This window comes from Spodoptera frugiperda, chromosome 28 (assembly GCF_023101765.2).
Source record: "Spodoptera frugiperda isolate SF20-4 chromosome 28, AGI-APGP_CSIRO_Sfru_2.0, whole genome shotgun sequence".
Taxonomy (NCBI): domain Eukaryota; kingdom Metazoa; phylum Arthropoda; class Insecta; order Lepidoptera; family Noctuidae; genus Spodoptera; species Spodoptera frugiperda.
The window spans coordinates 29,040-39,146 of NC_064239.1; the positions used below are offsets into that span (position 1 = coordinate 29,040).

The 10,107-nt window shown below is 43.3% G+C and overlaps 1 protein-coding gene across 1 annotated transcript; it reads left to right on the plus strand.

Annotated features, from left to right (window-relative positions):
* Positions 1-916: 916 nt before the first annotated feature.
* LOC126912677 (serine/threonine-protein kinase grp) lies at positions 917-8,576 on the plus strand. Its single transcript, XM_050705945.1, is given in 8 exon segments — positions 917-1,080; positions 1,604-1,695; positions 3,962-4,203; positions 4,268-4,445; positions 6,861-7,012; positions 7,264-7,482; positions 7,877-8,143; positions 8,146-8,576. Coding segments are annotated over 7 exon segments (1,335 nt in total). The 5' UTR covers positions 917-1,080; positions 1,604-1,624; the 3' UTR covers positions 8,352-8,576.
* The last annotated feature ends 1,531 nt before the right edge of the window (positions 8,577-10,107 follow it).

The window sequence follows — 10,107 nt, forward strand, 5'->3', positions numbered from 1 at the left end:
AATATTTTTGGTTGTGGTCGTTTGGATAATAGCGGATATTTGCACATACATACATAATCAGGTAGCTTCTATTATCCATCAGTAACTTTAAACTACCAACTTGTATAGTCTGAGGTAAGTGTAAAACAGGTATGTGCCCCATCCAGTTTTAGAAAATGACCATATCACATTGTTCAGTAAACCTGATAGATATTTGATAGATCTATATTGGTGCTAGATAGACTAGCGCACCGCACGATGAAATCCAAGATCGATAAACAAATAAAATATCTTGACGAGGTGGTCGAAATGTGGAGTGCGGATTCGCCTACCACTTCGCCAATAGTCGTGTCAGCCAATGGGCTGATTCCTAAAAGCCTCAACAACTATCCCAGGAGACTGGCGTTAGGCGGATGGATCAAGGGCCTGATGCAGAGGGCAGTTCTCCTGGGCACGGCGGGCATTGTGAGGAGGTTCCTGTCACTAGAGACCAGTGCCGGCGTAGGGGCCACTGTCACCCCGGGCGAAAATATTGTGGCGCCCACTTGAGGGAAGCAATATCAAGTGTTAGTAGTAGTTTTTCATTTTATTGGCGCCCCCCAGACTTTGTCGCCCTGGGCCATCGGCCCATGTCGCCCCCCCCTAACGCCGGCACTGCTAGAGACCCCTAAACACCGGTAGCTTGGTCTATGCTCCCGCTGCTGGTCGGCACCTATTTTAATATTTTAAAACATTATCTTATTTTTAATTTATAGTTAGGTACCTAGTATTTAAAAATGTAATTTTAGAGGTAAATTTTTAATAAATAAAAAAGTATTATTACCATTAAATACGAATTTAAGTTAGATATATCAAATAATAAATATTGCTAATTGCTAAAAAAAACTGAATGAAGTCATGTCTCGACATCGTTTTACATTCACACAGTATAGTAGGTATTTCCATGTATTTCACAGTTTCGTTGTCGGTTATCATTCAGCGAATCAGCGACAATCGCAGAGCGAATGGCGATTGGTTGAACGGTAGACTGGCGAGTCGGGCGACGGGCGTTGAAGAAAAGAAAATGGCAAAATGGTGTGATCCATTGATCGTTTCTGGAAGGTTAGTGTTTATAGCAGATATTGATTTCTCAAATTTAATATTTGGTTTTTATTATCGTCATGATTATTAGCAAATTATTTAAAGTAGTGCAATATTTGCGATTTCTCAAGTACCAATACCGTTATCGCATTGTGTGGCAAATTTTCGACAGACAAGCGAGGCGACGGCGCCGTTCGGCTCTCGCTTTGTTCACTCATCTCCACGTGCCTTCCGCCATTTAGTCCGTATTAATCGTTAGATTGATGCATATACTGAGAATTTTTATCATCAAATATAATAAAACTTTAAAATACTTAAGTACAGTGACATATTTTCAAGAATTTGGATCTATTGCTGACGGATAATATAAAGCCGCAACCCGGCGGCGTGGTCGTGTTCGGCGGTAACGTTGAGTTTTGTGCCTGCGACAGGCGTACAGTAAGTTTAGTGTCATTGGTTTCATTAACTCGTGTATAGTGTTAAGAGCTATGAAGATGACGAAGGTAAGATCCTGAAAGGTGCTAACAGTGCGTTGATGTTGCAGGTGACAGTGAGAGGCGGGGCGATGGCTGCCGGCTCTGAATTTGTCGAGGGCTGGTTAGTCGCCCAAGTGTTGGGAGAAGGTGCATATGGCGAGTAAGTAATACTATAACTAGTATGCAGTGGTGGTAAATTGCACCAAGTAGAACAAAAGACACCTGCTGACCTCAACATACTAAATGTTTCCCATTATTTGGTTGAATAAATCACTTCTTACCTCCTTGGTATGATAATTGAGTAGGATAGCAGTGATTACTAAATAACAACAAATGAAATATAGTTAAGCTATGTATACTTTGTAAAGATGCTGTCTTACATGTGTAACATACCGGTGCTCCTCTTTATAACTTTGGGTGTGCAGACAGAGCAATTGGAACATATTACTAGAAGTTCTCCTTTTTGTAATTTCTATTCCATTATAATAATACCTAGTTAGTGAAGGTCCAGTCAGACAAAAATCTGTTCTTTTTAAATATTAGTTTTAAATCTAATTTTTAAGATTGGGTATTTAGAGCTAGAGCATCTGTTAGCATACACTATGCTGGTCCATATTTGAATACAAACTATAATTTAATTTCTCTGTGACAACTATCTGATCTAATGGCCACCAAAGGTTGCCAGCACCCTCCATGTGAATCCACCCTCTGTTGTCAATATTTGTAACATTATAATTATCATCATGTAAGTACATTGATAGTAGATAACCAAATTGCATTAGATCAAACGGATGTCAGATTGTGCTTTTTTGTTCTACTGGTTTACTCCACTACTAAAGAATATCAATTGATGTGACAATTATACACTGAACCTAAGGATACCCACATACTGAAAGTGTAATCATCATCAACAGCCTATAAGTAGCGACTGCTGAACAAAGGCTTCTTTTTGTATGGAGAAGGTTTGAGCTTTAATCACCATGCTTGCTCAATGCGAGTTGGTGGTTTTAGACCTTATAATTAGAAATTATGAGCCCAGATTTCCTCACGATGTTTTCCTTCACGGTTTGTCAGTCTTGTCTAAATAATTTTAGAAAGTACACTTAACTCAGAAAAAAAATCACATTGGTACTTGACTCCAGGCCACCATGACATTTACCGACCAAAAGTGTGCCTTTGTTGTATCTTCGTTTATGTAAAACAATACAATAAGTATCAAATACATTACCAAAATCAAATCAGCTGGGTGAAGTTGACTAAAACAACAGTGTAAGCGCTCAATAGCGGTTTTTGAACTCGACTCCTTGATATTAGAGCAGTCAAGGAACATTAGTTAGTCCTCTGTCCCTGCTTGATATTGTTCTGCTTATAATACACAATTACTTAACTAAACTGTTGACATTTGTACGATCCCAGCTTCAGTAAACTGGAATTGTCTGCGCTTGCATTATGTGTATTACATATGACATTCTTAAATAAATAATTTATTTCTTATAACACTAACAAATGAACATCCCAAAATTAAAACAGATTATTTAAAAATGTACTACAAAAAGACGAAAATAAATAAAACAGTAAATAAAAAGGTATAATCTTAGACATACAATTGGAGGCATTACAAGTTGTGTACCTACATTGTGCACCTTTACCTGAACATTAGAGGGCCTTGTGACTAAATCAATTACGAAATTTAGATCATACTGTCACGGTCCAGAGGTTTAGCTATGAAGTAGGTGTTACAGACCATATACTTTGGATACTATATATTATACTATAAGGTATTGCTAGAACTAGCTTCTACCAGCGGCGTCTTCCGCGTTCCCCAATTAGGTATTTCCTCGATAAGTTATTCCAGACTAATATTTACTTTATTGGACTAAATAGACTATAGTATCAAATTCCATCCGAATCATCCCAGTAGTTTTTATGTGAAAGGGTATTCAAGTATTTATTGCTAACTAACACAGATATCCTTTCCTACATACATCCTCACAAACTTTCGCATTTACTATATTAGTAGGATTTATAATATTAGAAGGATGCGTTTGGTGGTTAACTAACTTACTAGCTACAAAATAGTTGATACCTGATTTCAAGTCATATTGATTAAAGTAGCCAATCGTTGAATTATACTCAACCAAAATAAAATAGCGCATCGGATTTTAATTTCAATACGAATTTGCGCTGTAATAAATGTCTAACTTAACTAGTGTCTCGGAGCTTAGTTCTTCTGCGAACACGGAACTAGATCGACACTGCAATTTGGATATAAAAAAACACGACAAGCGAGTCATGGCGGCTCGACGCATCCTTGAAAGTTTATCCACCTCGCGCGGTCAGTGCCGCCGCGCGCCGCCTCCGCCGGCCGCAGGTCTCCGCCGAGCTCGTGCTCCGCCGCTCGCTACACATACACGCGCCGCTTGCAGAGTGCGGCTACTGGTGCACGCGCGCAGCGGCGCCGCCGTGGCGCTGAAGGTGGCGCGCGGCCACGGCCAGGCGGACGGGGCGCAGGCCGACGGGGCCGCGCCCGTGCAGGCGCGCGAGGCCGCGCTGCACCGCGCCCTGCGCCACCCGCACGTGCTGCGCTGCCTGGGCGAGCGCACGCACCAAGGCCTGCACTACCTGTTCCTGGAGTACGCGGCGGGCGGCGAGCTGTTCGACCGGATCGGTGAGGCGCGCGCTAGAGGCGGGGGCGCGGGGCGCGGCGGCCGCTCTGACTGTTGTGTGCGTAGAGCCGGACGTGGGCATGTGCGAGGAGGCGGCGCGGCGCTACTGGCTGCAGCTGCTGGCCGGCCTGGAGTACCTGCACGGCCGCGGGGTGGCGCACCGTGACATCAAACCTGAGAATTTGCTACTGGATGCCCGCGACCAACTGAAGATCTCTGATTTTGGCATGGCGACACTGTTCAGGTGGGGAATAGTATTTTTGCTCATATTGTAGATGTAGACTATGTCAATAGTTATTGAGTACAGCTAAATATTTACGGCGTACTCACGTTACTGAGGCAACTCGACTACTTTCAACTTGCCCTAGAAGCTCACAGTTATGAAAAGCTTAATACGACAAACCCTGACGATAAAATATAATGAATATAATCAAGGGCGTTGTAAAAAAGACGGTTGTGGTCACTTGAAGCAACTACTGATACCTCCTGACGGCTCACACTCACACACATGACACACATTGACACGAAGGACCTCACTCTCTTGACATGGCCTGTCATTACACATCGTACAATTATTACGGTGTTGTAAGTTAAACATTTTAATTTTACCTGAATTTGGGTTATGTTATAGGAGACAAAGTATAATTTATAAAACGAATAATATAATGTATACAAATTTCCTAGGACTGATAGTTTGAAATCTATACTAATATACTTGTACTTATTATACATATTGAGCAGAAGAGTTGTGTGTGTTTGAACGCGCTAATCTCAGGAAGTACTGGTTCGATTTAAATAATTATTTTTGTGTTGGATAGTCAATTTTCCTTAATCAATAAATATTGTCTTTAACATCACGCTACTACCATTAAGGTCTAAGCAGAACGGGTGAAACCGCGTGGAAGTATGTAGTGCCGTGATAAAAAGGGACCTAGTTATTATAATAAGATTAAATAGAGCTATTGGTAATAGAAATAATCGTTTTATTGTATTATTGTTTATTTAATTTTTTTAAATCTATTTCAACAAACCATAACAATGCAAGACTACCTTCCTTATGTTTGTATTTAGTGCCACGGTTGAATATAAGTTGAATTAAACCTTGTGTACTTATAATTTGGGTTATTTTCTTAATGTCTGGTAACGTGGTCAGCTATTATACATGCACACATAGATACACCGCCGTCAATTTACTGTTTCAATCATTTCTCAGTGATATTACGTGCGCCTTTTTTAAACGTCCTTGAATTCAATGTGTCTCACAAAAGTTAGAATGAAAAATCAGCTTTTCTACTTAGTTTTTTATTACTCCTTTGATGGATGGACATAAGTGTGCAATAGTTGTTTCATTAAGAACATTATGCATGGTACTTCTAATCTAAATTATATAAAAATAAGTCGGGATTTCCTTCCTGACGCTATAATGCACGAACCGATTTCCACGGTTTTGCATTCGTTGGAAAGGTCTCGGGCTCCATGAGGTTTTATAGCAAAGAAAACTCAGGCAATATGGTGGCGAAACGGAGTTCGCCGGGATTGCTAGTAATTTATAAGTACATTATGTGTCGTCTCCCTAGAAGTACATCTGTGCGTCTCCTCACTTCTGTGGCTACAAATCTTTACATGTTCGTTGTATTTTATCTTACGTTATCTTGAATAGTGCTTTAGTAACATGGAGCCTTAGTTCTGAGCTAAAATCAAAGTCAAAATTATTTATTTCAAATAGACCAGGAAGGCACCCTTGAACGTCAAAGCAAACCAGAGAGCCGACTGCTCCAAGTTTCCGAGAGGATTTAGTTTTTGACGAACTAGTTACTTATTAATAAAAAATATTTTTGTTTTTAATTTAGAACACTTGAGAAAACAATACGGTAAATACATTTATCGTCACATTATGTAAGAAACAGGTGCTCAAAGACAGACTGACATAGGATGATGTAGTTTTAGTCAGTAGGCAGGTACATAACACATTTTTTTTTTCGATATCTGTTGTAACTATTATACAATGTGATAGGTGTGGGACTTCTAACCCGTTAAGGCTGAGTACTACATCTAATTTTATCGACAAAAAAGTAATATGGGGGTTTGAAACCCCAATTGAAAATATTGAAAAATAGCGATTTTTTCGGTAAAGATTATTCAGAAATTATTTTTTTTCTCACCAAAACATTATCAAACATATGAAAAAAGTAATGAATTAGTTAGCCAAGGTTATTAGCTACCGCTTGTCGTTTTTTTTGTTTCTACGACGCATACAACCTTTGATATCACATAAAGTAAGAAAAATATTAAAATAGCCATAATTTTAAGGGGGAAGGGATTCGACCCCTTCGACTCCCGACTTTTGTCCATAAAATTAGATGTAGTACTCAGCCTTAACGGGTTAGAAGTCCGAACCCTATCACATTGTATAATATTTGCTTTGACGTTCAAAAGTGCCTTCCTGGTCTATTTGAAATAAATAATTTTGACTTTAACTTAAAAAAAAAAACTTTACCGATCATCTGGTGTCGTCTTCAGAGACTGCGTGACCCAAATAGTTGTTAAACTAAAAGTTATATTGATACTCCTCTCGCTGTGTTATTTTAAAAATTTAAGACAACACTGCGTTTGGAAACCGTCTGTACTAGTGAGAGTAGAATGTAGAAATTGATGGCAGGCACGGAACGCGCGAGCGACTCCTGACGCGGGTGTGCGGCACCGTGCCGTACGCGGCGCCCGAGGTACTGGGCGCGGCCGCGCGGCCCTACCGCGCGCCGCCCGCCGACCTGTGGGCCGCCGCGCTCGTGTTGCTCGCCATGCTGGCCGGCGGTGAGTACTCGTCCGCAGCTACACGTCCGGCCGGAGTCTCCACACGCCGCGGCTCGTCTCTTTGGTATCCTAGCTGTAGGCGTGTCACGCAAACCCTAAAGTTATGGTACCGAAGTTACGAGTCGCGGTATACGCAGCGGGCTGTTCGTCGTCGTCCGGTGAGCCGCTTCCGATTTCGATGTTAATTGTAAATGAATCCATCATTGTTAGTGACGAGCTCCATCGCGACTTGATTATTTGTATGTTCGAAGAATTGCCGTGGGAGCGCGCGTGCTCGTCTGACGCGCGATTCGCGGCCTGGAGCGCGTGGTGGGAGGCGGGCGCGGGCGCGGCGCCGCCCGGCCCCTGGCGCAAGCTGAGCGCGGCGGCGCTGGCGCTAGTACGGCGCGCGCTGGCGCCCGACGCCAGCCGGCGCGCGGGCCTGTCCGCGCTGAAGGCCGCCGCCTGGGCGCGCGCGCGGCTGTGGCCGGGTGAGTCACTGCGTCCAGGTACTAGGTGACAGTCAGGTACTAGGTGACTCTGAGTGAGTGTGCCCGTGTCAGGTACTAGGTGACTCTGAGTGGCCGCTCTCGGAGCCGCCTCGTGCCTCAGCACGGCGCGCGCCGCTCTCGCAGCCTCGGGAAGGACTACGCGACGAAATCGACTGACGCGCGGTTCGGCTCTTTGGCGATTTAGCTCCGTGACGTGAAAAAAGCTCATAAAGCTAGATTACCAAAGCACCGTACCGTCGCACGATCTACGAACCTGCCGTCCGCTCGAGCCTACGTCTTCGTCTTCGATCGATCGTAATCGCAATTCGTATCGGATTTTGGAATTCTCACTTAATCGAGACCGAGACGATTTCCCGACCTATCCCATCGACAGAGAACGAGGAGCGCGCGTGGCGTTCCCAACCGACGGCGGGTGACGCGACGGACGCGCCGGACGAGCTGTCGGCGGCCGACATGGACGCGCTCATCAGCTACTCGCAGCCCGCGCACGCCGACGACGTCCTGCTGGGCGCCGAGCACCCGCCCGGCGAGCACGCCGTGGGCCGCCGCATGACGCGCGTGTGGCTGCGCGGGGACGAGGCGCGCGCCCTCGCCGCGCTGGGGGACGCGCTGGCCGCCCGCGGCCACTCCTGGCGCCGCGCGGGGCGCGCACGCTGGTGGCCGAGCTGGGCGCGGGCGGGGGCGCGGGGGCGGGCGTGCGCCTGCGCGCGGCGGCGCTGCGCTGCGGCGGCTGCACGCTGCTGGAGTTCCGGCGCACGCGCGGCTGCGGGCTGCAGTTCAAGCGCTGCTTCGTGGAGCTCCGGGACGCGCTGCAACACCTGCACGCGCCGGCGCCCGACCCGCACTAGGCGCTCGCTGGCAGCGGCGAGATCCACCGACGATCGTTTTATACGACTCTCTAATTAGCATGTAATTATTGTTAAAGCGAGTGTTCTTCAACATATAGACTGAGTAAACTAAGAACATATCATAGTTTAAGTAAAAAAAATCATTAAATTAATTGAATGGTGTGCTATCGGTAACATTCACGACCAAGAATCTTGTTAATAATTAAAAATACGTTAATTTTCTAATGTTGCATTTATTTACAAACTACGACCCAGATTCATCGTGGTCTGTTCGTATTGTCAAAGCCACTTACCACGTTAAGTGCGGAACAGGGCATATAACACCTCGTCTATGTCGCGCTTGTAGTGCGGCGAGGAAAAACAGTGTCGCAGGGAACGTGTTGACTAACTTGACTATTTTCTGAGTCGCAACGTCTCATGCTACAGAATTTCAATAGTGTGGACGCCTTGCGCACACTAACCGCTACGCGTACGAACAGTACTTTTAGTACGAGTTTAGCCCTTAACACTCTGTGCACCGGTGAAAAGAATTGTCACTAAACCATATTTTTTTTCTACCACCATATACATAATATGTAAAAGTTAAAAATAACTTAAATTTCGGAAGTCGGTGTAACAAACAAATAATACCGAGAAACACCGACTTCCGAAATTAAAGTTATTTTTAACTTTTTTAGTGAAGTCGGTTTATTTTTTTGTAAAAAGTATTTTATGTCACTAATAATGCTTGTAGGCGCTTGGTGTGAAATAATAACAGGACAAACCGATTCCGATCGCGCAACCGATCGGCTCAGGTCGCTTCCAGTCGGTCTATGTGAAATAGAGTCTGGCCAACGAAAGCTGTCCACAGGTTAATTTCTAAACTTTTGATATGGCAATAATTTAGCATTCCCAAAACATGATTGGATAGGATAAAACTAGTATTATACCTTGTGCGCTGTAACAAGGTGCGGCTGACAGATTCAGTAACGTTTCGTATCACTCTTAAAAGTTGCTGCGATTTAAAAATTATGCCTTAGTATTTTAGCAGTGACCAGCATCCTTTCTTTGCATTTTATTCATGATAGTTTTAAATTGTATGACTAAGTACTTACAATAACCAAATATTTTACAGTCCAGTTATTTTTATATATAAAAATATATAACCATATTAAGAAATATATATACAAACAGCTCAAGCATAATGAAACTAGAAAGTAAGGGAGATAGGATATCTATAGAAAGAGGAGTCAGGCAAGGAGACCCTCTGTCTCCAAAATTGTTCATTGCAGTCCTGGAGGATATATTCCAAAACATCAGCTGGAGTAAACAAGGTATATGGATAACTGATAAACATTTAAGTCACCTCAGGTTCGCAGATGATATTGTTATCTTTGCAAAGTCAGCCTTAGAGCTACAACAGATGATACAAAACCTAAGTAAAGAAAGCAATAAGGTGGGACTACAACTAAATACAAGCAAAACCAAAGTGATGACAAATGGCCCTAAAAAAACGAATCCGGATAGACAGCAACAACCAAATTGACTATGTCGAAGCATATGTATACCTTGGGAAACAAATATCATTCAGCCAGGACAACAATGAAAAAGAGGTAGAGAGAAGACTAAACTGCTCCTGGAAAAGTTTTTGGTCACAAAAAGAAATTATGAAAGGCAATTACAATATGGCTCTAAAAAAGATTGTAATGGATACATGCATTCTGCCTAGCTTAGTATATGGATGCCAAACGTGGACCTTCACTAACAACATCAAAAA